Raw genomic sequence first — 27,286 nt, forward strand, 5'->3', positions numbered from 1 at the left:
CTCTTAGTCTACATTTGTATTTTTACAACAGAAAGAGAAAATGTTAGTTCTGAATTATGTTTAGTGCTATGGATGGTGGCACAGTACTACAGTACAGCAGAGCAGACCATATAACCTAAATTTATTTGATTGGTAAACATTTAAACAACGACAACGCTACTATACGAATACAAAAGGTTGAGTAAACTTTTTGACTTTTATGATAGTTGTACAGTGACTAAAAGAAAAAAAATTGCTTAGTCTGGCATCTAAAAGATTGTAATGGTATGTGTTTGTAAAAAACTAACAAAATTTATAAGTAAACTAGTGATTGCATTTGTGAAAAGCGAAAAGCCCAGTGATTAATACTTCTAATATTAGTAAAAATGTAGTAGCGAACAAAAAAGACTTTTTATGTTCCATAAAAAAGTGAAATCAAAGGTCTGTAGATAAACATTTAGACTGCGAAAAAAACTGTAAGGTCCAAATCGCAAATGTCTTTGATTTTTTGTTGAGTTATTCTTGCTTTGGCTCTAAACTTTAAAAACATGTTAGATTTATAGTGTTGTTGTTATGTTTGCAGTCAATATTGTGACAAAAAATGCAGAAGCAAAAACTGGGCATTGCTAAACGTAAGCCAGTTGGTAAAGAAAATCACCAAATTGCAAAAGAGGATTCAAATAAGTTAAAAACAACTTTAAATAACTCAGCTTCTAATGTTGCTGTGAAGTCAAATGTCAGAAATACCACCATTCCTAAAAAGGTTGCAAGAAGTTCGACTGCAGCAACATTTTTGGGAAAATCTGCTGATGGCATAGGTTCTTCACCAAAAAAGTTGGGTCCATTTGAAAACCACTCCCAATCACTTCAAAACAGTGCGAAGTTCAGTCCAGCAAAACGAACATCTCAAAGAACAGCTGATAGTCCAAAAGGGCGACAGAAATGTGGGAGCAACATTCCATGCAAAAAATTATTCAGTGTTTCAGCAACAAAACAAATTATAAGTAGTCCAAGTTTGTCCAGTATACCCAGTAACACTGTCCAACATATGGTGAATAAATTGCAGGTAAGTCACTGCTAAAATCATAACAAATAACTGTTAATTTAAGTCATGCATTAATCCCCAGTTTGCTTTTGGAATTTTAGTCAAGATTGGGATATTAGTCAAAATTGTAACTAGTTAAAAAATAACATGAAAATAAGTATTTCTGTGTGAAGCATTTGGTGTTGTGTCCCTGTTTGAAGCAGGCGTGTTTTGGTTTTAGTTGACTTACCACATTGCAGTTATGTATGTGAAACAGTCTTATAAACATTTTTGTTTTTCAATCCAAGGTAATAGAAACAGGTAAAGCTGTGGGAACAACTAAGAATGTCAAAAACGTGCCTGGTGTTCCTGTTCCTCTGAAACATGGTGTGTAATGTTATGCTAGAGCAAGAACTTATAAATTTTACAACTTGACAAGAAAACAGACAAGCCAATAAATGTTGACGTTTTAACAATCCTTTAAAATTTAAATGAACAATGAGAATAAATGTGCACAACCAAACGTATACATCAGTGATTCTTAACTGCAGCTGTCAGGGCCACATGCTACTCCCAACTACTTGTTTTGCGGCCCTCACCACACCTCAGAAAATCACTAAAGATTATTAGCACCAATTATTTGCTACAATAGCAAAAAACGATGTTTCGAAATTTACTGTTTGAAAAAGTTTACAATGCCGCATATTCGCACAATATCATTATTCTACGCAATCCACCCAATAGACTATTAATACTATATCTATACTCTTGACCCAATCAATCTATTAACTAATTACGTGCAAAGTATATAATTGTTATTGTATTGTGTCTCATAAGTCAGAATCAGTGAGCTATATCTGCAGAGAAGTGTAGTTATTAACAGAAAGTAGTTGTTTAGATTCTTGTTGTTAGCTGTTATCCTGCATTCTTTTTTAACTCCTTGTTTTTGCGGCTCCTTACACATTTGAAAAGCTAGCTTTTGGCTACGACAATAAGGTTGAGAACCACTGGTATAGATGTACAAAATCCCAACCTAAATGTGGATAAAAACTTGACGCTTTGTTGGTGCATACTCGCATGTTATTCATGCTTTTCTCTCGCCATTTTGATGGTTTTACACTCTGTTTGAAATGATTGCCAAAACAGCATATTTTAACAAATATATATATTGGCTTGTCTGTTTATAGTCAGAACTTTTAAAATTGTGAATTGTGTACCTTTGCCACTTGTTGGATAAATAGTAGACAAAATTCTTCCTCAAATGTTAAAAAAACATGTTTTTTTCTTGTTGCCTGACTTTTCAACCCTATCCTAGGTATTTGATTACCTACCTTTTGCTTTTCAAGTTACCTATAAATCAGTCCCAACCTGACTTAAGACTAAAAATAGCACGGTATAATTATATTTTTACATAAAAAATGTGTTTTGTAAAGTCTAATGTATTTTTACAGTTCAAAGCTCCTCACCTGAAGATTTTACTGTTTCTGTAGCAGTAAGAATACGGCCTTTTAATCAAAGGTTTGTGAAATATTACAAAACCTAGATTCAAGTTTTCAACAATTTTCATACTGACATTGAATTAAAATGTTGATGAAACTTTATCATTTCATCAACAATTGATTTATGCCAACGTCGATAAACTCTTTCATTGTTTTGGTGAGGTAAAAAACAATTCATTCATTATCAAACATGTAACAACCTTAACGCCATGTAACAACCTTAACACAATAGTTTAATACAACACATAGTGCACAATTATGACCGCAAGCACATACACAAAACAATTTTATCATACTTCTAAGCTGAGTATCTTAATCCCAGGATTCGGTGATTGAAATTCAAGATTTTCTTATTTTACTCCTGAATTCCAAACCCTAATTTAAACAAACAATATTGTATTGCTAAATTTCATGATATTGATTTAAATTGGAATAGCAATCCCTAAATATATTTTTGTGATAAGCTTCTGAAATCATCTGCTTCATGTCACTAAAAGTGTTCAAAGAAACTGTGATTTCTGTACAAATACAAGAATAAAACTATATTGTTTACCTTCTTTTTTCACTCAATCTATGTGCAATGACAATGTCACAAATCTATGAAAGTGTAGTGGACTGTTTGATTAACATTCCAGTTTATAACATATTTTGTTAAATTTTTGCTTTGTGGTTACCTATTGCTGCAACATTCTAATTTTCTTAAAAACGAAGTTTATTTGTAACATGACTTTTATGAACAATTAATCAACCTGTAATTTTGGGTGCCACTTAAAAACACAATGCATACATCTACCACTGTCATTAAAATTAACATTCATTGTTTAGGTCAGGGGTGCAAAACCTGCGGCTGCAGAGACGAGTTTATGCGGTCGACGAGTTTAACATGTATATATATTAAAAGTACATGTACTGGCGGTTGTGACACAAATAAAACTGTTTTGCCAATTAATTAAATTTCGAAGCAGCCCTAAAAAGATTTTGTGGTGCTGGAACAAGTATTGATATTATAGTATAAAAATGAGCAAGTGCGTAGCGACCGTTGATGAAATAAGTATCTGCGATGCGACCATCATAGTGAAAAGGTTGTGCACCCCTGTTTTAGGTAAAAAAAACTGTTTTCCTCTCAAATGCTGATTTAAAAATATACATTTTAACATCCAAATTTACTAAATAAACAGTAATTGATATGTTTTTTAACAATAAGTCTCTGTTTTTCATGTAAGGGAAAAAGATTTGGATGCAAAACTGGCCTTAACAGTGAATGGAAACCAAGTTCTAGTAAAAGACAGTGCAGGAATTGGACACACATTTCTGTACAACTATTCGTTTTGGTCTGTGGATAATATTCATGGTAATTTCTGACATGGAAAGAAGTAGTACATGTCCAATTGCAATGCATGATTGATGCAAATCTTTTATTTTTCAGGCAATTTTGCCTCCCAAAAAGATGTCTACACCAAACTAGCACTGCCTTTGCTTAATGCAAGTGTTGATGGTTACAATACTTGTTTATTTGCCTATGGCCAAACAGGATCTGGAAAATCATACACGTGGGATTTATACATACAGTTTCTACTCATTTTAGCTTTAAAGTAATATTTTAATCTTTTGCAACCAGAATAATGGGCTTGCATGAAGATACAGGAATTATACCAAGGTTTTGTGATGATTTGTTTCATAAACTCGAAGACAAAAGTGCATTAAAGGTATGTTGTGAGCACAAAGAAGTAGTCTGGTTACACCACACGCTTGGTGTTTTATCTGCAATTGCAATAATCTAGATGCATAGGTATTTATCAAAATTGCTGTGGTGTTTAAAAAGGTCAGAGATATTGCCAAAGACTAAATAATTACAAAATTTTGTTGCAGGTCAATTTTCACATTCAAGTAAGTTACTTTGAAATATACAACGAAAAAATCCACGATCTGTTGGTGTCTGGTGCAAATTGTGATGCTGGGGAGGATGTTAAAAAACAAGTTGTAAGTCTCAGTGATTGGATAAAAACGTATAAATGAGTTTACACAGAGCAAAAAGATGTTTTGGTGAACTATTATGTGTTTTGGCCTAATTTCACAGCGTTTTATATGTTATGATGTATTATGTACAAATTTTATAGATAATTTCAAAAAATGTATGTTCTGCATGTTCTTAAAGTATTTGTTTTTTAGTTGAAAGTACGGGAACATCCAGAAGCTGGACCATATGTGGAAGGACTGTCACGGTAATGGCTAAAAGAAAACAATTGTGACATTACTTTTTAGCCTAATGTTCTCAGTTTCCACTTTACTTTTGTCCTTGAAACAGTCATAGAACATACAGTTTGGTTTGCTGGGGCTGAACGTATGAAAGAAAAATTAAATTTTGGGTGAACAAATTATAAAAAAATTAAACATAAAGATAATTAATACCGTATTTGCTCGATTGTAAGCCGCCCTCGTTTATAAGCCGCCCTCGATTGTAATCCGCATGTTGAGGAGTTAAAAAAATAATGTAAGCCGCCCTCGATTGTAAGCCGCACGCTGGAATTTTAGATACGATTGTTTCCTAATACATCTTTCTGTAGTTATATGGTATGACTATTTGCCCATATATGTTAGTTACGTTGATAACTGTACCCGACAGAACGTATATCGACGTATAATCTGTACACGCATACATGTTTTGAACCCCAAATAATTTAAATAGTTGGAATGTAGAAATGATTTCGGTATAAAATTAAAATATAAGCCGCCCTCAATTGTAAGCCTCCCTCGATTATAAGCGGCACAAACGGCAGCTAAAAAACAATATAAGCCGCGGCTTACAATCGAGCAAATACGGTAGTCCATTTTTCTTCATTACAACATGATCTAAAGGTTTCTACAAAATTAATCAAGATTTTTCCTTTGCGAATATTACACTAAATCTGCAAACTTAGCAAAGTGGTTTTTTCAAACAAAACTTGTAGACAAAGAGTCTTTATAAGACTTGACTGAAAATCTTGTAGACAAAGAGTGTATATAAAAAACTATAAATAAAGAGTCACATATTGTTAAAAGATAGCACAAAATCCTCTTTTTTCTTTACTATAATATTTGTCAATAATGTTTGCAGATTTTCAGTCAAGTCTTATAAAGATGTTTTGGCTTGGTTAGAAGTTGGAAATCGCCAAAGAGCAACAGCAGCTACTGGAATGAATGATAAAAGCAGCAGATCTCATTCTGTGTTTACATTAACGCTGGTTCAAACTATGGTAATAATTGTTACATAATATTAACTCATTTGGAAAGTTTATGAAAAATGTTTTAGACTGAAGAATTGGAAGGTGAAATTCATGAAAGCAGTACATCCAGTAAAATTAATCTGGTTGACCTTGCTGGGTCTGAAAGATCATCAACAGCTGCAACTAGTGGCCAACGACTTAAGGTAAATTGTTGTTAAAGGCCGTGAAATGTACGATTTCAGTAATGCAAAATAAAAAAAATTGCAGGAAGGAGCCAGCATAAACAAATCTTTGCTGACCCTGGGTAAAGTAATATCTGCACTATCAGAAAGATCTGAGATGGTTACACGACGAAGAAAACGAGCTTTTGTTCCATATCGGGACTCCACATTAACTTGGTATAATTATATTTGTTTGAACATAATTAAACCTTTCTTCACAAATCCATCAATTTATTTAAAGAATATTTCTGACTTTAGTTTGTTATGAATTATTTTGTTTGTAAATTTGAACATAGTTGTGTGCCAAGTTTGAAAATGTTTTGTTTAGCAAGTCCACAAAATATGTTTACCTGTTGTTTGATGCCCTTTAAACAGAACATATGAGCTTATATCCTTTTTTTGTATTCATGTTTAGGATATTAAAAGAAAGTTTGGGTGGAAATTCTCGTACAGCCATGATTGCCACGGTCAGTCCAGCAGACTGTCACCTTGAGGAAACTTTAAGTACATTAAGATATGCAAAACAAGCAGGAAATATTGTAAACCTTGTGAAAATTAATGAAGACCCCAATGCAAGGTTGATTAGAGGTTGGTATTTAAATATTGATAATAAGTAACAACAAGTTGTCTGGTATTTGTTTTGTGCTATTGAATAATTAAATGCCAATGGGTTTAAAATAATGCTAGTATCAACATCTATACTAGTTCATGCTACGTTTGTAATCTATATAGCCATAAGTGTTTATGAATAAAAATTTGAATGAACTACCATTTTGCACAGAGCTGAAAGCTGAAGTTGCAAAGTTAAAGGAAGCCAGCAAGCAGCATGAAATTAATCCTGAGAAGTTAAAAGCATCATTACAAGAAGTGGCATTCTTAAGACAACAACTTTCTACTGCAGAAGAAGAAAAAGAAGAAGTGCAGAAACAGTGGAAGAAAAAACTGGAACTTAGTGAAAAACATAAAACTGAAGAAATCAATGAACTGAAAGTAAATGATATTTGCTACAAACAGTTTATTTCATGTAGTCACAGCATGAAGCATTAGTTTTTTTAACAGCGTGCAGGTGTGTCATTCAAGGTTGACAATCAGCTACCGAACTTGGTTAACTTAAATGAGGATCCCCAACTCTCTGAACTTTTGCTTTACATGATAAAACATGGGTCAACCAGGTGTGTCTCGATTTTGAATTTTTTAGATTGTGTGCTTACACCTCTTTTACAGGGTTGGTAAAAAAGGTTCGAAATGTGACATACAACTAAACGGAGCTTTGGTTGCTGATTTCCACTGCACTATTTTAAACAAAAATGAAGTTGTTTCAGTCAGTCCTAATGTTGATGCTACAGTTTATGTAAATGGGGAATTGATCGATTCAACTGTTATTCTTCATCATGTAAGAAAATGATTATTATGGGTGCCCTTCCCTGAAGGGGACGCATCTTGATTTCACTCTTTTTTTTTCTTTTTTCTGCCAAAGTTTGTCCATGCACTTTTGGCATGAAATGAAATTTTCACAGATGGTGAATATAGTTATGTAGATGTGCCATCTGCTTCGTTTGACTTGATAACCCCAGTATTTACCCCGCTAGCCCCCAAACTGTAAAACGTTTTTGTAAGTTGCTGCACACCACAACAAAAGATTTCTTTGGTGGAATAGTATAATAAAGGCAACAGACTACTTGGTAGTTGTGTTGTTGCATTACTTGAGGACGTTTTTGCACATGTCAGTCAGAGGTGTATTAACAGCCTTATGACGTCAGAAGGGTTAACAAATGTTGCTAATAACACCTCTAGGGGTCTAAATTTTAAACATTGTCCGATTTGGATAAAATTTAACATGACTGTTTATTGGGTCCATGTGGTTTTATATTTTATACTTTTGGGTGTTGAATGGGTGAGTTTTTTTAACGGTGTTAAAATTAAATGAATTTTGGTCAACTTGTAGATTTTGTCATTTATAGGTGTCAATTGGTGTGTTTAACCCTGTAGTCCCCAATATTTACCCCTCTAGCTCCCTAAAAAGGGTGAATTTTTTAAACAATGTCCGAATTGGATTAAATTTCGACAGTTTATAGAGTGTTCTTTTTATAATTGTTGATTGTTATTTTTAACCCTGTTGCCCCAGCATTTACCCCGCTAGTCCCCTAAAATGGGTGAATTTATGAAAAGTGTCAGAATTGACTGGAATTTGGATCTTGTACAATTTGCCATTTATAGGTGTCAATTGTTATGTTTTTTCTCAGATAGACCATATAATAGAAAAACTTTCAAAAATGTATGAATGGAATGAATTTGAATAGTTTGTACTCTATATAGCATATTTATTGATGCACAGTCCCGATCACTGGGTTTGACGTTATAATACCAAACTTTCTCATAGTTATCTCTTAAAATGCATTATTTACAACTTTGCATGTGTGGGGACCCATGAGTTTCTGCTTGCAGAAACAACTAAGGTTAAAAAAGCCGGTGGCCAATATGAGACCCAATATAAAATAAGCATAGGTAATATTTTAATGTTTTAAAATAGGTTATAGTGTATATGCAAGGGCAATATCTGCTAAGCCAACCCTTCTAGTTTGTGTTACAACACATATATTTTGTCTTTCATGAAAGTTTTCACTGTATAACTATCCAATAATGTTTATAAAAAATTAAAATTGTTTGTTTGGTTGTATAAAGCAGTGTGTTTACCTTCATTAGTTTAAAAAATACAACCTAATATAAAAAATAATGTAGTTGCTTACAAAGTAAAAGAAAGTGCTGTTGCAAAAAATGTAGGGTGATAGAGTTATTATTGGAGGAGATCACTTCTTTCGATTTAACAATCCTATTGAGCTTAAATCACATGGCAGTAAACGAATTTCTGCTGACGGTCCAAAAGATTTTGAATTCGCGAAACATGAATTTATAGAAAGACAAAATGAAAGGTATTTTGTGTGCAATGTAATTTAACATAACTACTATTTGTGATGGTTTGTATTGTTTTCAGAATGGCACAAGAAATTGAAGCAGCTCAACTTCGGGTCAAACAAGAAATGCTCAATGAAATTGAAGCTGCCAAAAGAGAAGCTGAGCAACAAATTTTGTCACAAAAAAATCAGTATGAAGCTCAACTTAACCATTTACAAACTCAACTAGTATGACCTTTTATTGAAAAAGTATTTATGTTGTTTTCATTACAAACACCATTTTAAAGGTGTTGGATGAAAAAGCAAAAAAAGAACTTGAAGTAATCAGAGAGGAAAAACAAGTTTTGGAAAAAGAAGTGATTGTAACAAGAAAAAATCGTGAAAAAGAGGCTAAAATTTTTGCAAATCATGACAAGGTGTTTAGTTTGCATGTTACACATACTAACATGATAGGATAAAATGTAACGTTTCTTTAGAACAACTTAAAATCGGAGCAATTAAAGACACAAGTGCTGGCAGATTTAGAGGCAGAACGTCAAAAGTTGTCAAAAGAGGTGGAACGAATGCAACAGAAATCTAAAACTTTGGGTAGAAATTTTTATTTTGGTTGCTTTTAAAGACTTTTTTGTGTTGGTAGAAAGCCCATAAATTTGTCATGTGTCTATTTTACAGCTTTAAGTAGGTATTATATTGTTTATGATACCTTTTTTATTTTAACTAATAAAATGAAACTCATACAAATAGTGGCTATAAAAAACTTAAATTTTGTTTCCAAAGGAGCAAAAAGAAGCTTAAAAACTGAAGAAAGTCCACTAAGACTGTCACTTTTGCTAAAAGAGGCAAATAATATTAGTACAACTCTTAATCAAAACACTGTTTTCTCACATCATGATGTTGGAAATGTGCACACAGGCACACATATTAGGTTTGTTGCCTTATTTCATTTGCTCTAGAGCAGGGGTCTCAAAGATGCGGCCCTTCAAGGGTTTTTGTGCAGCCCGCGAAGTAACTTTTGAAAGTTATGTGTTTTACTCAGGCGGAATACCCTGTCAAACTAGTGAGTTCACACAATACAATCATTTTCGAGTAGTGGTATACCGTATTCACTCGATTGTAAACCGTGGCTTACATTGTTTTTATCTGCCATTGGTGCCACTTATAATCGGGGGCGGCTTATATTATAATTTTATACCGATATCATTTCTACACTCCATCATTTTAATTTATTTGGGTTTCAAAACTTGTGTGCATGTACAGATTATATGTCGATATACGTTCTATTGGGTACAATTATCAAAGTGACTAACAGATATGGGCTCATAGTTACATTATGTAACAACAGAAAAGTGTATTATGAAATAATAGTATCTAAAATTCTAGTGTGCGGCTTACAATCTAGGACGACTTACATTATTTTTTTTAACACCTCAACATGCGGCTTATAAACGAGTAAATACGGTATGCAATGTTGCATAATCGAAATAGCTCATCTTTAAAATCAGCTTTTCAGCAATTTGCAATTGTTTGCTTTTCAGCAATTTGCAATTGTATTTCAGCAATTGCAATTGTTGTATGTCATTGTTTCCACACAAAGCAATAAAGCAAAGTTGGCTCTTTCACTTTGCTTTTTGTTTGTTATTTATTACAATATTGTTTTTTTAATAAAGCTAAATGGCACTAATAAACATTTCCCTTTTCAATCATCCAAATTTTTGTTGTCATGTTACACTGTAACCAATGTTTCGATAGTGCGGCCCTCGACTTACTTAAAAGTTTGTTTTTGACCCTCAAAGCAATTTGAGTTTGAGACCCCTGCTGTAGAGGTTGGATAGTTTAGCCTATATTTGTGTTATAGAGTGCAAAACACAAAACTTAATATTTGGACTTTATGGTCATTAAACAAGTTTGAGGAGAAGCTTGAGAGTATGCGTGACATGTACAACAGAGGTAACGTTGATGATGATGATATAGCTGGGGTTTTCCATGATCCCAACAGTGACTGGCAGGAAACGTTCTGTTTATCACCACATGAAACACCAACTTCAAGGTACTTTAAATCGCATTGCTTGTGTATATGTGAAGCATCACACAGACAGTATTTTTATGGGTCCCCTTCCCTGAAGGGGACACATGTTGATTTTACTCGATTTGTTTGTTTGTTTTTCTTTGTTTGTTTTTCTTCCCTGAAGTTTGTCCACCCCACTTTGCCATGAAATGTTTGATGGATTTCGATGAAACTTTCAGAGATGATAGATATGGTTATGCAGATGTGCCATCTACTTCGTTTGACTTGATAACCCCAGTATTTACCCCGCTAGACCCCGAAATGTAAAACGTTTTTGTAGGTTGCTGCGCACCACAAACAGAAAATTTCTTTGGTGTAATAGTATAATATAGGCAACAGAACATATGGTACTTGTGTTTGTGCAATATTGGTGGACGGTTTTGCAGATGTCAGTCAGAGGGGGTGTGAACAGCCTTATGACGTGTTAACGAATGTTGATAATGACGCCTCTAGTGGTCAAAATTTTAAACATTGACCGATTTGGATAAAATTTTACAGGACTGTTGCTTGGGTCATTGTGGTTTCATATTTTATACTTTTGGGTGTAAAACCCCATCAGTTACCCCACTAACCCCCTAAAAAGGTTGAAATTTTTAACAGTGTTGGAATTAAATGAAATTTGGACAGTTTGCAGAGTTTGTCATTTATAGGTGTCGATTGTTGTGTTTAACCCTGAAGTTCCAATATTTACCCCTCTTGCCCCCTAAAATGGGTGAATTTTTTAAACAATGTCTGAATTGGATGAAATTTGGACAGCTTATAGAGTGTGCCATTTATAATTGTTGATTGTTGTGTTCAACCCTGTCTTCCCAACATTCACCCCACCAGCCCCCCAAAATGGGTCCATGTTTTTAACAATGTCTGAAATGAATGACATTTGGATGGTTAGTAGATTATGTCATTTTTAGGTGTCAATTGTTATGTTTCACCCTATAGCTTCAACATCTACCTAACCAGCCCCCTAAAATGGACGATTTTTTAAAACTGTGTCGGAATTGAATGAAATTTGGACAGCTTGTAGAATTTGCTATTTATAAGTGTCGATTTTTGTGTTTCACTTTATTTTGCCACTATTTATCCCTTCTTTTCTATAAATAGAGCACTAAATAGGACAAACTTCAAACAATGTGTGAATTGAATCAGATTTGCATTGTTAGTACTTTTAATAGCATGATTATTTAAGCGAAGATCTGACCACAGTTTTCCTTAAAATACCAAACTTTCTGATGGTTGTCTTTTGAAATGCATAGTTTTTAACTTTGCATGTGTGGGGGACCCATGAGTTTCTGCCTGCAGAAACAACTAAGGTTATAAAAGACAGTGGGTGGTATGGGACCCAATATAAAAAAGTGTAGGGAATATATTAACGTTTCAAAACAGGTTATAGTGTATGTGCAATTGAAATATGTGCTGAGCCACCCTTCTAGTTTTTATTTAGCTCCACTTCACGGAGACTTACAAGACGACTTTCTTCTCTTGTGCTTGCTCGGGCTTCACCTGCTCTGCAGAAATCCCTTACACGCTTAAACGAAGAAAGTTCTAGCTTGGGTCAAAAACAAGGAACTATTGATAGCTCTTTCATCACCAGCATTTGTAAAAGGTTGGAAATTTTTTTTATTGTTGATAAAATTTCTATGAATTATTTTTCTTGACAATAAAGTATTACTGGTCAAGTGAAAAAAATCTTTTATCAGGCGAATAGAGGCAAGTACAAAGTCTCTTGAGTCAAGCTTTGAATCGGAAGTTGACAAGTTACTTTTGGCACTAGAGGTACTTCGTAATCATGCTCAAATGATTGAAACAAACTTTGATGAAAATGATGGTGGGTATTATACCAAAAAAACTTATATTGTGTGCTAACATGGGTGTTATAGATTTTTTCCGCAAGCCTTTGTTCCATGAAAATACAATCACACTTGCTATTCAAATGGAAATGATTGTGTTTTGTGTTGGGTGTCTTAAACATCACTGCTTGGCAATGGACAGTACTTCATCCTCTGTTGCGAGACTTTTGCGGCAGTTAGACAAAGCAATGAAAAAACTTTCTGTTTATATTACCAAGATGTTACATGTGAGTTTTTGTATTTTAATTATGTGATAGTTGGTTGCCTTACTTTGGGGTTGTGATTTGCAGGGTTGCCAATCAGATGTGGAATCATTAGTGCATGATTCTGCCTCAAAAATAAATAATCTTACTCCGAATATATCAAAATATCTGGGAGCTTTGGCTATTGCTACTGATATGAGGGTGTCAATATTTAATGAAGAGAATCAACACAAGGTTGGTATAAGTCTGTAATTGAATAAAAAACTCAAGTAACATTTCACAATAAAACCTGTCATGTACCAGTAAATGGCACAAAAGAAAAAAGCATGCTGTTTTCTTCCTTACCTTACCTGAAGTAGCTGCATGTCTTGCTAATATGAAGTTAACATGTTTCTTACCAAGAAACAAGTGTTGCCTTTCCAAGAACAAGTTCAATTTTGATGTCATTAATGTTTCAAAAATGTAAAAAGTAACTGTGTATTTATGAATGTATATTTTTACATGCAGCTCGGACACAGGATAAAGCATGCTTTTCTTCAAGGTGGTGACACTTTTATGAAAAAAATTGTTAGTGGTGCTGTTGATAAACTACACCAGAACAACATTGAAAAAGTGAGTATCTTCTTCCACAAGGTTTTTTGTACAGATATGGTAACATTGTGAAACTATCCTTGGATGTCAAAATATGTTTAAAGGCCTTGTCTTCGCACGCTGCATCAATCGGAGAAAAATATGTGCAAATGGCCTTTTTTTCAATTTTTATTCACCTCTATTCTTATTAGATTAACATTTAATTGGTTCCAGATCAGCTGTTTCCACACTAGTTTTTATTTTGTTCAACTGCCAAGAGCTCATGGCTTAACAATCTTGTGTGTGTGACAAATTTAGCAATTGTTTGCGCTTAATGTAATATTTTAGATTTGACTGTGATTAAAAAACTCCCCTTGTATCATTGGTATGTGTGAATAACAGAATCTGTAGGCAAATTGCATCCTGATTGTTGTAGTGGAAATGTATTAGGTTTAACATTGAATTCAGCTTAGACTGTGCTATTCGGAAATAATACAAAACAATTATTACATAAAACAAAATGTTTGAAAACCACTGCTCTAGACCTGAAAAATAGTCGATGTGGTCTCTGTGCGTGTTTATGATATGTTGGGGGTGGGGGGCTTTATAAATCAAAAAGGTCCCCCACCAGTGTTTACACTGAAGCACAACTGGTTACTCTTATCCCCTAGAATTGGTCAAAATCATACTATCTCTACTACAAGAACATTATGTTTGTTACTGCATCAGCCCTGAAGTTGTATACAGACCCTCACAGCACTATATTAGATAAATCATAGTATGTCAGGCCTATTATAGGAATTTTACCAAATCAAGCTGGAAAATGTAGCCCGTGGTTGGATTCAAATTCCTGACTGGTGCTTTACAGGGCTGGTGCTCTATCAAATGAGCTGCGCTGGCTTAGTGATAAGCCCACCAAAAGTCACAAACACTGTTGGCTGCCTCATTTACTGCTCATGTCAGCTTCATCATTTAGTAATGAATATATTTTTATCTCAGCTTGATTTTTTATGCAATTTATACTTGCCCTAGATTGACCTCAATGCACCTAACTTTTAGATTACTCAGTAAAATCTATCTATAATAACCATCTTGTAATGGTGACATGTGCTATTCCACCCTTCTACTATAATCTAAACTGAATCCCAATTTGAAAGTTTGTTGTGGTATACACTTGAAGTATACACTACCTTAACGAGAAGATGGAATTTTAATGTGCACATATCATTAATTATAATTGTAATCTTAAAATGTTGCACTCTTCCCCCTCTTAAAACTGTGTTTTTATCAGGGATCCATGCCCACTTTGTTGCAGAAACTGAGAATGACGGTCATAAATTTGCTACAAAAGTGTGCTAAACTTCAAGTAAGTAAAATGTACCGCATTAGTGTTTGACAGTAAAGTACCTATGATAGTGGAACCAGTGAGGTTTACGAGAACAGTGTTTGAAAAGAACCGGAGTCGAAAACATGTTTTAGTGCAAAGGTGAATCATGTTTTTTTTGCTTTGTAAGGATGAGATGAGAGTAAGATTGATTCAGGAAGTTTTAAATCAGGCAATGACTGTGGAAAGGGTGAGGTTTATTACAAACTAGTTCGTTACATGATTTCTAAACTGTGTTTGTCTCACAGAATGAGATTTATGAATCTTCTCTGGTTTTACAAGAGCAAGATGTGCCTCCACCATATTACAGTGAGTATTTGCGACAAATAAGAACTGTGATTGAAGAAGTTGGAACATTGGTTAGTGGTGTTTCACTACTTGATACTGGAGGTAATTAAAGAATCTTTTGATTGCAATTTTATTATAACCCACAACGTTTCATTTGTTTCTCTCGATAAAACATTTAGACTTCCATGAGTCTTCTGATCAATTAGATCTTCGATACCGTGCTGAGATGCTTTGGCGACCTATTTCACGAATAGCAGACATTTTTGAGAAACATTTTAAAGCCAATGTCAGAGGCAATGTAGAGTATAGTTACAACTCCAACAATAACAATTCTGAAGCAAACATTTCAGATTGTGAAACAGCTAACAGGTACTTATTTTGCTTGTGATTATGAAGGACTTGAAACAGTTTAATATACACCTGGCTAAGAAAGCATTCAATTTCCCAAAATACCATGTCTTTACAAATCACACATTTTTGGTCTTGGTTATAAAATGTTTAGCAGATTTTATGGAACTACCAAGCAAAACTTTTGCTCAGCTTGCAAAGGAAAAGTAGTGTTTATGAAATGGTAATATGGGGAAAGATACCTTCTTGTATTTTATTTTTTTGCAAAATTTTGCTGTTTTTAGCAGTGTATTGGTGATAATGTTTTGAAACTTGATGAAATGTTGACAAAAAACTGTTTTTTTTTTTCAGATTGGTGTGTGAAATAAATTTGGGGGCCAGACAAGCACATGAAGCTGTACGGAGCATTATTGTGTTTACAAATGCTCCACAACACGAGTAAGTCAATAAACAGTTTCATAGGTTTTTTCAGGATTACCGAGTAATTCGGACGAATATCACTTCTGATCCAAGAGAACTCGTACTCCAGGGTTTCTGGATAAAATTACGAAATTTCGCAAAGTGGTTTGCAAAACGTGGCTTTTCACCAGCTGTAAAAATCATAACAGGCGCCACACCGAATCAGCCGTACCCCAAGCATTCACCACCATATGGCCAGGTGTATGGTAGAAAAATCTAGCCTGCGGTGGGATTTCGAGCCCACGACAGGAGTATTTCCGGGGCTCGCGCTCTACCACAAGCACCGTTGCCTGCATCGTATGCTGCCCATGTCAGCTTTGTAGTAGGCCCTACCAAGTAGGGGATCACCAGATTGATTAGTATCAGTTAAGATTAACATAACTACATAAACTAGGATCAGTCCTGAAGAGTCTATGCAATGCTCATAACGGAACGTTTCGCTAATATGTAGTGTACCTCCTACCTTATTATGTTTGCTTTACGTTTTATTATGATTTTACTCACAATAATGATGATGGCAGACTCAGTACTCTTCACTAGCCATGTAGTTATTTTCGAGAAACGCCATACGTTGCTCCACTATCGTAGAAATTATACTGTCTCGTCGGCGAAGAGTACTTGGAAGTTGCTACCCTTTAGGCGCAAAACCCGCTCACTAGCTTGTTTGCATTGATTTTCGCTCTATGTCAAAAACCAACAAATTCCAACATTTTGGGTCAATCAGCCAAACCAGATTTTTTTTCGGCCAAGAACTTAAAAAAATTAGGTTTATTCCCGGAAATCGCCAAAAGAGGCAACCCTGCTATATACGTTATCTGCGTTTCGGTCAAATAAATTAGGCAAACCGAAGTTTTACTCTTGTTTTATAGAGGAGAGAAGGAGGATGAAAACTGCAATAAGGTGAAACGTTCTCCTCACGAAGCACGTGTCTTGCCTACTAGTCCTGACTTGCTGGAAAACAAGAGTTTTTCATCATCCTTTGCCATAAAACACACTGTGGCCAAATGGCTTATACTGGCAGATTATACAAGAACCGAATCAAATCAATCAATTAGTAATGATTCAGTGTATGTGTAACATGTAAGACATTTTTTTATATTTTAAGTGCACTATTGAAGTTTCTTGTTTTGGCTGCTACAAGATGTTAAAAGGGTATCATATGTCCAATCATCCTCATTTTCCAAAAATCGATCTTAAGCATGAGCCGTTTTCTTGACCAAACCCTATTTGAAACACTTAAAAATTCGTCCAGGAAGCCGAAATAATATTAGAGACACTGACAGATAAATAAGTCTCGTCGTGACAATGGTAGGCTATAATAACAAATCTGCTTTTCGCCATAACCTAGAATGTAAAACCTTTATTTATGCTGCTGAGCTGAAAGCAGGGCATTGTATAATGTAGGCTACAGAAAATATGGCACATCACATTTTGGATTGTGGCTGAAATAAACTACTGGCTCCTAACTACCACACAAATCACCTATAACAGTTGTGTTCCTGCATCTCATTAAAAAATATATTTAAAGCAAAACATGTTTGAGTGTTTTCTTTACATTTGTGCCATTAGTTTGACAACGTCTGTCTGTGGGCATGCAGATTATACTTGATAAATCTCGTTGGCATAAATTCCACGTTGTTTTGTCGTTATGCAGTTAAACCAAATTAGACTTCGGCAATCAAATAGTTATATAAGCAACAACGTTACACCATAAAGCAGTCGCTTTTATTTGATTATTGACTTCTGCAATGTATAATCGAAATCAGAAATTCGTCGAAGTTAGTTCAATTTTTAATTGCTAATTATGGTTATGTTGTATCAGTTTCATTTGTAGTTAAATGCATCTACAATAATTGGCGCCAGTTTAGGCCAGCAGAACGCCCCAAAAGGTTTCGAGTTTCAATTCAATGAGCTTCGAGTCTCACAATTTATAGAAAAATATTAGGCTCGGAATGTCTTTTTATTTGTTTCGTAACATTGGACTATATGCTGTGTATGCATTTGTATATGGGCGACCTACGTAAACAAGTATCGGTTAAAGTCATTTCGTTGGCAAATACTGTTTGAAACCTGAAATGTGACTTTACAAGCTGAAACATTTTCTCCCATACCTCAAAATGTCGATTTGTACGTACCTTGACCACTCTTTACGGTTTAAAAAAAACTAAAATATTTTTTTTTTGGAAACTGTACGCAGTGGTGCGTAACGCTTATTAACTATTTTCGCACTTACCATTTCGGCGAAATGATGGTGTTTTTTTTGTGTGTGCAAAGTACGCATAAAAACTGTGAAGATTGCTTGTTGTTGAACATAGTGGGTCTGTTTAGCTTTTTTTCCTGAGACTTCGTTGCAAGGACAACGAGACAGGTTTGTACCTTTGGAAACAAAGAATAACAAATGGCATCAATGCGATCTATTAATCTGTCTGTTTGGTGCACCCGTCTTGTACATGTTTCAATTACAATTGGAATCTGCCTCGTGCTTCTTATTAACAACACAGGTTTGTAAAATTTTGAAACTAATAATACAATACATTTACAGTTAAACAGTATGATAAGTAACAAACAATGGCAACCATTTACAGACAAAATATATGATATGCTCCCTTATGTATGATCATGCAATGCATGTCCTGGATTAACAAAGGTTGAGTATTAGACTTATACTTTAAAATTTAAATGGCAAAAGAAATATGCAATCTACCAAGTGATATAATTGTGCACCAGCTACATTATGATGCACTAAGTGATATAAATGTGAACCAAGCAATAAAAAGGTGTGCCAAGTGGCATAAAGGTGCACCAAGCAATATAAGGCTGTACCAAGTGATACATAACAAATACACAAAAACATGAAAAAAATTATTAAAACTTCAATACTTGTTTGCAGTATTGAGACAACAACTAAACATGGGGTTGGTCATTCTTCCAATTACTTACATTTTGGTAACAGTTTCGTCCATTGTGTTGTACTTTTTTGTTGCTTGCATGGATCCTGGTTTTGTGAAAAAGGGAGATACTGATGTTATAGAGGTATATATGGGTTTATTCCATAATGTTGTGCAGTGGTGATTGTTTAAAAAAATAAAATCTCCTTTTTTTGTTTACTGCAACCTACCTTTGTTTACTGCAACCTACACTCAATGTAAAAGACAAGTTATTCTCATATTTTTTAGATTAAGCTAATTGTTGATGAAGATGATGAAAGTGATGATATCTCTCTATATGATAGCAGGCACTCATTGACAAATGGATATGATGTTGAATTGCAAAACAATGTTGAGGAAACTGTTGGTGAAAAAACTAAAATGTTGAATTCTAAAAATGTGCCTACAAGGTGTTTTAATTTGGAACCTCATCAGAGATGTGGACTCTGTGGCTTGCAGGTTTGTGTTAATTTTTACAAAAATGTCATGTGATTTTATTTTTATGGATGTACTTAATTCCCTTCAGTTACCTGACAAAGGGTAAAAAGTAGGGATGATGTGATTGGTTTCTGGATGTGATTTTCTTTTTTCTCCGGTGAAGTTTGTCCATGCACTTTTGGCATGAAATGTTTGGTGAATTAGGATGTAACTTTCACAGATGGTAGATATAGTTGTGCAGATGTGCCATATACTTCGTTTGACTTAATAACCCCAGTATTTACCCTGTTAGCCCCCCAAAAGTAAAACGTTTTTATATGTTGCTGCGCACCACTAACGAAAGATTTCTGTAGTTTAATAGTGTAATAAAAGGTAACAGAACATATGATACTTGTGTTTGTGCATTGCTTGGTGGAAGTTAAGGGAATGTTAAGAGCCTTGGCACATCAGAAGTGTAACGGATGCTGTTTAAAACACCTCTAGTGGTCAAAATTTTATACATTGGCCGATTTGGATAAAATTTTACATGACTGTTGGTGGGGTCATTGTGATTTCATATTTTTTACTTTTGGGTGTAGAACCCTATCAGTTACCCCACTAACCCCTTAAATGGGTTAGTTTTTTAAACAGTATCGGAATAAAATGAAATTTGGACAGCTTGTACAATTTGTCATTTAAAAGGGGCTACTCTAAAATACGCAATCTACTAACAAAAACTAACTAAGATGTTGACGGTTAGGGCTATTAGGGTCAGGGTGAGGGTTTGTGATACTAATAAGTAATAACTTTATAAGTTAATTTTAGATGCCTTTCAGGTCTAATTTTCTCTACAAGTGTTAACATGCGGTACCATACAGTGTTTAGTACCACTCTCAACATATATGAGAATATTACGACCAAACTGGACATCTAAAACTAAATTATACTGTTAATTTTATTATAAACCTTCACCCAGACCCTAAAAGCCCTAACCGTCAACATTTAAAAAAGTTGCACATGTTTTATAAGTAGATTGCGTAGATTGCGTAGATTGCGTATTTTAGAGGAGCCCATTTAAAAGAGCTGTTTGTTGTGTTTAACCCTGTAGCTTCAGTATTTACCCCTCTGGCCCCCTAAAATGGGTGAGTTTTTGTTAAACAACTGTCAGAATTGGCTTAAACTTGTATAGCTTGTAGAATGAGCCATTTATTGTTGTTGATTGTTGTGTTTTACCCTGTAGCCCCACTATTTAACCCATTAACATAAACCCTAAAATGGACGAAAATTGTAAACAATGTAGAAATTGGAATGAAATTTGGACAGTTAGATTATGCCATTTTTAGGTGTTGATTTTTAAGTTTCACCCTATAATTCCAACATTTACCCCACTAGCCCCCTATAATGGGTGAATTTTTAATCAGTGTTGGAATTGAATGAAATTTGAACAGCTTGTGGAATTTGCTATTTATAGAATTTGTCGATTGCTGTGTTTACTTTATTTTTCCACTATTTACCCCCTTTTTCCTATAAAAATAAACATTGAATAGGACAAACTTCAAACAATGTTTAAATTGAATCAGATTTGCATAGTTTGTAATTTTAACTAGAAAGGTGGCTTTCTGATATACTTCCATTTTGTATATTCTATATGATATTTACAAATTTACTATACACATCATTTTATCTACACATATGATTGTTTTTGCAAGCAAAAACTAATGGGTCCCCACACACGCGTTTGTTCAGTTTTACGGTAAACAAACGTCCTGGTTATTTTAAGATTCTTAAGAAAAAACTTAACCAACTTTAGCAATAACCCAACTTTAAAAGTTTTGTCCGTATTTTTTTGCATCATTATTGTCATATAATTACAAAAACAGTAAAAAAGAACGGAAAAAATACTTTTAATTTAATCTCATGCTTTGACCTTGATATTGTCGTTTAAGGTCAGTTTTTAAACACAATTTTCCACAACTGAAAATGTGCTTGACAACTTAATAAAACGACATAGCATAGCTGCGCAAAAACAGCTGATTTCTAATCACCGACATGACTGTCTCGTAAGACGTCCGTCCGGATGTCAAGCTGAGCACTCCCGCTGCATTCACCCGCCTTAATCGTAAACAAGTGAATTACTCCCTTGAGAGTTCAGACTTCTATCTGACTGACAGTGTACACATATTATGGGCTGTAAAAATAACTATTTGACCGATTAAGGCAAAATTTTAAATACTGAACGAATAACCTACTGCAAACGATTTCAGCACATTAGGGCTTGTATTTTTGGCCTAAATCTTATTATTTTGGGGTTTAAGGGGTAAAATGGGTGAATCCAATAAAAGGTTACAAAATTCTTTAGAATACCTTACATTGCACCAACCAAAAAAGCATGAAACTCTCAGATTATGTACTTCAGTCAGTACGGCCATTGTAATTTAAAAAAAAAATTTTTTTTTCGTTTTGGGGGCCTGTGGGTGAACCGCTGGGTTGTTTGGGGTCAAACTTCAGGAGGATCAAATTTGGATTAATAACTAACATCTGTCCCAATTTGAATAAATTTAAAGCACTCTTTCTTGACCAAATGCATTTAACAAACCAGCGTTAGACAGAAATGAATATTTGGGGGTTTGAGGGGTGAAAATGGGTGAATCGAAAAAAAAAGCTACAAAATTCTTTGAAATACCTTATTTTGCACTAAACAACAAAGCATATCACTCAGAGATGCTGTACTTTAATAAGTATAGCCGTTTTTAAAAAAATACGTTTTGGGGGCCTGTGTGTGAACCGCTGGGTCAATCGGGGTCAAACTTCAGGAGGATCAAATTTGGATTATTAACTAACATCTCTGTAAATTTGAATAAATTTAAAGCACTCTTTCTTGACCAAACGCGTCTCACAAACCAGCGTTAGACAGAAAAAAGAAAAAAAGAAAAAAGAAAAAAAAATACGGACAAAAACAATATGTGTCCCCTTCAGGGAAGGGGACCCATAATAACATGATTATTTAAGCCCAGTACTGATCACTGTGTTTTTTACAACACCGAAATTACTGATGATTGTCTCTTGACCTGTTGTTTTTAACATTGCATGTGTGGGGGCCCATGAGTTTCTGCCTGCAGAAACAACTAAGATTTTAAAAGACGATGGATAATATTGGACCCATATAAAATAAGTGTAGGGAATATATTAATGTTTCAAAATAGGTTATAGTGTATATATATGCAATAGCAAAATGTGCTAAGCCACCCTTCTAGTCTGTTTTTATCTTTTGTCTCCAGTGTAGTTTGGCCATGCACATTTGGCATGAAACCTTTGTAGGATTTAAATATTTACATGTGATAGATATTGTTGTGTAGAAGTGGCATCTGTTTTGTATGAGTCCATAGCCCAAGTGTTTACCCATTAGCCCCAAGTGTAAAACGTTGTTAATATGTTTTGCATGCTGTAAGTCAGCATAAACAAAACATGTCTGTGTAAGTTTTTTGTGCAGCAAAACATTTGTCACTTTTGGTCGTTGTTGACTTACTCCAATAGGTGGCTAACTTTGTAGATTGCAGTTAGGAGAGCGGTAACAGCTTGATGACATCAGAATCATTAACACTTGTCACTCCAAATGTCGCCGGTGGTTAATTTTTTTCAACAAAGCCGGTTTTTTAAAATCAGTAGTTGTATAAGTAAAGTACATTAATTCTTTGCAGTTGTAACTTTTTAGCATATTTTTTTTTGTTAAAAGCATCTTTTAATATTAAACAGAGACCAATAAGAGCTCGACATTGTAGGGATTGCAATCATTGTGTTCGCAAATTTGATCACCACTGTCCATGGATAACCAACTGTGTAGGGGAGAGGAATCATCGATGGTTTTGGACGTTTTTGTTCTATGAAACAATGTTAATATCTTGGAGCATTTACATATCCATGTATGTGTAAAAGAATTTTTTATATTTCGTAGAGAAAATAGCTTGCTGTATGTTTTTTGCATGTTGTTATACTACCATAACTTGGAAAAATGGCCTATAGACTTTTAACAGGGTTGCAAATTAATGTGAGACTGAGAGGTTTGGTGTTTAGTTGTAGTAGGACTAAAATTATGTACAAATCCAATGAAAGTGTAATGACAGATACATATGTATTTATTGTATTCATGGTAAACCGTATGCTTATTATCAACAAATAAATTTGTAAATGGCAATTTTTAGGAATACATGTATTTGGAGTAAAAGGATATATGATTCAAGCAACCCTGCTAGTTATCGGTTCCCTTTCCTGAAAGGGACATATACTGTTATATAAAAAAAATCATATTTCAGAACTGGTTATGAATCCAGTAAAACAGACTGGGTGTCTCAAAATATCTTCTTGGTACTTGCTGATATTGTGATGGGAATTTTACTACTGGTAGTGGTTTCCCTATTCTGTATTCATACATATATGCTTGTAAACAATCATACAACTTGGGAGACAATTAGCAGGCACAGGTAAGGGTTTATATGAGACATTACAGTTAAAACACTTATTTCCTTAACTGTTTTGCAGAATTTCATACCTTAAAGGAATTGACTCCTCTAGGAATCCATTTGATTTGGGAATTTGTCACAATATTGCAACATTTTTTTGTTACTTTAAACCCTATGATTGGAATGTGGTGTATAAAAAGTCAAACGATTCGTCAGATACAAATGTCCAGCTTCAAATTAGTGAATCCTTATCAGAAATTCATTACACCAGTGAAACATAAAATTGTTTTTTCTTTCTTTTAAAAATAACTGTGATGTCAAATTTTGAGACACATTCACATGCATTCAATGCAACATTTAGTGTTCCAGAGATTTTAAGACTGTGACTTTGACTTGATTTTTATTCATTGAATGTTTTCTTTTTCATTAAAAAGTGTGTTTTATAAGCAGCTTCCACACTTGAGAGGCAGTCTTACTAATTTCTTAGTTAAAAAACAATATCATCAGGACCTCTCCCCTGAAAATGGGTTGCATGTTGTGTTCTTAAGATTTTTCCGTTTTTGCCGTATTTTGGTTGAAAAAATTAATAAAAGGATAACATTGTGACACAGGTGGTTACAACAATCGCTATGCCGGTCATAGCTGCGCCCAGTTAAAACGTTATGAAGCGCAAAAAAGTATGACATTTTAAGGTTATGCAGCTATTTTCGTTTGGGTTTCATCAAGCAAAATAAACTCAACCTAAAGTGGTGGGCATATTTGTGGGATGTTGGCTAAAGACGGTGCAGCAAAAATGACGGCAGCTCACGAAAAAGTGAGAAGTGAGTATGACCATGGTGTGTTAACAGCTGGGCTAAATTAAACAAGGAAGAGGAAACCACGTGGTCAGGGTGTAGCGACCCCGACGCTTCCTAGGTCTAATTCTTCATTGAGGTCCGTCGGTGTACTGTTGTATCCGTTGAGACTTTGTGTTGGTACAAAAGTTAAGTTGAGTGATATTGATGATATTAAAGTGATATAGCATCGTTCGAAACAACATGTATATATACTAGGCCTACCATACGTCCTCTTTTTGGAGGACATGTCCTCCTTTTTAACAAAAACTAAATTGTCCTCCGAGGACAAGAAAAAGTGCCCAAATGTCCTCCTTTATAAAGAATTTCTGATTTACCAAATACATATGTGACAATTTCGCCTTTGAAAACTGCCGAATATACATCTTCAGCTTATTTTTTAAAGAATACAGGTGTGGTTTACATTTTTTGAAAATACATGCTTATTTTAGTGTTGTGATGTGATAAACGTTAAACTTTATCCAAACTATGGTATACCGTCTAGTTTCTGACGCTTTCATTTTTGGGGAGCCGCTTGAAGTATATATTCTTTTTAACAATGTGTCCTCCTTTTCTGGAATGGAAATATGGTAGGCCTAATATATACGTTCGACTGTCAACGACAAACAGTCAACAAAAGGTGACAACATATGGTATACAGCTGTGTGGAATTACATGCTTGAGGTGTTGATTGATTTACTTGTCAAATGCGTTTGTTAGGATCACAATCCCAAAAGGGCATTACGGTTGTGTGGTGCAACGAATCTTCTTTTTATTGTTGAAACTTTGGTGGCGTTTTTTAATCCAACGGGGGGTACGAGATAGTGTGTCAAAGTCAAGGGTCTGTACATAGCTATTGGTGAAAATATGTTTTAGTTTTGGCTAAGATGCTTTATCAATAGCATTTTCACAACCACGTTCCTTAAATCTGTAAAAAGGTTGTCAATATCATTCAGTGGCGGCTCGTGCCTAAAATTTGTGGGGGTGCTGCTCAAAATTTTAGCCTTTATTGAACATATATAAGTTGGCAATATATAGAAAACCTACATTTATAGTTTTCTAGCCATTGTTTTGTGTAGAAAAACAAGTAATACAAATCTTAATTAGAAACTCCATTGTGACGTAATTTTTGTTACGCAATAATGTACACGAGTGTAAATAGCAGACGATATCATTTGTGTATTTTGTTTACTTGCACAGCGACGGCTAAACTGTTTAGCCTAAACACCATAACATGCAGTAATAATGTGGAACAAAAACACACGTGACACAGACTAAGCGGTTGTAAATACGGTAAAACACAACAAGAATATAGAAAAAAAAGTAATGATTCGAAAAAGTTCGAAGTATTTCAGTTCGACAACATTTAAAAAAATGGTCATGTTTCATTTAAGTAACCTTATGGTCACAGTCAGCGTTTTCAACATATTATATGACACTTCACAGATTATAATTGTCACACAAAAAACTAGCCATACAGCTGTTTATTGGTATCATAACTGACAAATTTAACAACCACTTTACATTTGTGTCAGAACTTGTTTATTTTAACATCTTTTTTTGAATTTTTGTGTACAGACTATTATTTGTCTTTCAGATTTTTAACTGCTTTATTTGCTGGCAAATAGCTTATAATTGCTTTTTAAGTGCAAAACTCCTTCAAGCTTTAAAATTTACAACACTCTCACTTAAATTTAAACCATATTATTAAACCTTGTGCTTCCTTTTTACAACCAAAATGAATCATAAAGTTGTAGTTTGGGCATGATAATTGATAGCTTCTTCCTTGATTCCAAATGACAACTGAGAAACTGTTTTTCTATTTAGTAGTACAAGCACTGCAAGTGCAAGTCTTTTGGAAATAATGGTGTTCCTAACAAAGGTTTGCATCCAAACTGTTTTGCCTTTGAAGGACTCATGGAAACAGCAAAAAGGATTTTTCATCCTAGTAATTTCACTTGTCAAAACATCATCTAGATTATTTTCAAAGTAATCATGAACATCAGATCTACAGAAACATTTTCATTTCAGTAACTAGTATTTCTTTGTCAACAATAGGATGTGCTTGGTGGTCACTACTATCTTGTCTGTAGAATGTTCATTCTTAAGAAACAGTTCCTGTGAAGCAATTTAGCAGCTACTGTTTAGACAAACAGTACATGTCCATTATATCAATACTCATCTTTTTCATCATGTCCACGTAAGGGAGTTTCAAAGTTTGCACAGAACAAAATGCAGTCTATTATTTTGGACAAAATTTCACGATTTTTTTCCACTTTTTTGTTGTGTTCAATAATTGAAAGTCTATATACGCCTCACTAAGTTTTTCCTTAACATTTACAGTTCCCAAAAGTGAAAGTGAAACATCATTGTCCACATGCTTCTTTGACTTCTCATGTTTTTCTGCTTTCTCACCTATTTTGGCTACATTTGTAAAACCATCTTTTGTCCAGCATTTTTCATCACCTCCAAACAGCAAACATGGAAAACAGAACAGTGCATTTTTAACTTCACAACCACAAAGCCATTTTTTCTTTTGATACCATTCAGAATTAAAACTGCGTATATATTTCTTGTTGTGGCTCATTCCTGGCTGACAAAGTTGAATATCAGGCGTTGGACGCCCTTTTTTCTTTATACTTACCTTTTCAGC

At 34.4% G+C, this 27,286-nt stretch overlaps 2 protein-coding genes across 3 annotated transcripts; both read left to right on the forward strand.

Moving 5' to 3' along the window:
* Positions 1–2: 2 nt before the first annotated feature.
* LOC145204486 (kinesin-like protein KIF14) lies at positions 3–17,534 on the forward strand. The gene is made up of 32 exons (XM_080077055.1): positions 3–176; positions 563–1,045; positions 1,312–1,390; positions 2,455–2,521; positions 3,726–3,853; positions 3,929–4,052; positions 4,121–4,208; positions 4,372–4,482; positions 4,672–4,724; positions 5,597–5,735; positions 5,792–5,908; positions 5,973–6,103; positions 6,342–6,514; positions 6,708–6,916; positions 6,986–7,098; positions 7,151–7,319; positions 8,708–8,856; positions 8,919–9,066; positions 9,126–9,254; positions 9,315–9,426; positions 9,616–9,763; positions 10,694–10,885; positions 12,342–12,503; positions 12,598–12,725; positions 12,778–12,974; positions 13,038–13,184; positions 13,458–13,562; positions 14,812–14,886; positions 15,153–15,294; positions 15,372–15,561; positions 15,892–15,978; positions 16,869–17,534. Exons 2-32 carry the CDS (start codon positions 581–583, stop codon positions 17,074–17,076), a joined length of 4,485 nt encoding a protein of 1,494 aa, XP_079933181.1. The 5' UTR covers positions 3–176; positions 563–580; the 3' UTR covers positions 17,077–17,534.
* A 161-nt stretch (positions 17,535–17,695) lies between these two features.
* Positions 17,696–24,406, forward strand: LOC145204490 (palmitoyltransferase ZDHHC12-B-like). 2 transcript variants are annotated; one of them, XM_080077060.1, is made up of 6 exons: positions 17,696–18,500; positions 18,890–19,032; positions 19,176–19,385; positions 23,097–23,263; positions 23,654–23,821; positions 23,880–24,406. In XM_080077060.1, exons 1-6 carry the CDS (start codon positions 18,398–18,400, stop codon positions 24,079–24,081), a joined length of 993 nt encoding a protein of 330 aa, XP_079933186.1. In that variant the 5' UTR covers positions 17,696–18,397; the 3' UTR covers positions 24,082–24,406. The 2 variants fall into 2 exon arrangements, with proteins under 2 accessions (XP_079933186.1, XP_079933187.1); XM_080077061.1 differs by lacking the exon at positions 18,890–19,032.
* The last annotated feature ends 2,880 nt before the right edge of the window (positions 24,407–27,286 follow it).

The sequence above is a fragment of the Phallusia mammillata genome, chromosome 8 (genome assembly GCF_965637545.1).
Source record: "Phallusia mammillata chromosome 8, kaPhaMamm4.hap1.1, whole genome shotgun sequence".
NCBI lineage: Eukaryota > Metazoa > Chordata > Ascidiacea > Phlebobranchia > Ascidiidae > Phallusia > Phallusia mammillata.

What these genes read in the sequence shown, in the direction of transcription:
- LOC145204486 (XM_080077055.1), top strand. Translation starts at nt 581, where the DNA reads ATGCAGAAGCAAAAACTGGGCATTGCTAAACGTAAGCCAGTTGGTAAA. An exon ending in CTAGTGGCCAACGACTTAAG is followed by an intron (nt 5,909 to 5,972) that starts GTAAATTGTTGT and finishes AAAAAATTGCAG; the next exon opens with GAAGGAGCCAGCATAAACAA. An exon ending in ATAAAACATGGGTCAACCAG is followed by an intron (nt 7,099 to 7,150) that starts GTGTGTCTCGAT and finishes CCTCTTTTACAG; the next exon opens with GGTTGGTAAAAAAGGTTCGA.
- LOC145204490 (XM_080077060.1), top strand. Translation starts at nt 18,398, where the DNA reads ATGGCATCAATGCGATCTATTAATCTGTCTGTTTGGTGCACCCGTCTT. An exon ending in GCTTCTTATTAACAACACAG is followed by an intron (nt 18,501 to 18,889) that starts GTTTGTAAAATT and finishes ACTTGTTTGCAG; the next exon opens with TATTGAGACAACAACTAAAC. An exon ending in TGGAGCATTTACATATCCAT is followed by an intron (nt 23,264 to 23,653) that starts GTATGTGTAAAA and finishes ATCATATTTCAG; the next exon opens with AACTGGTTATGAATCCAGTA.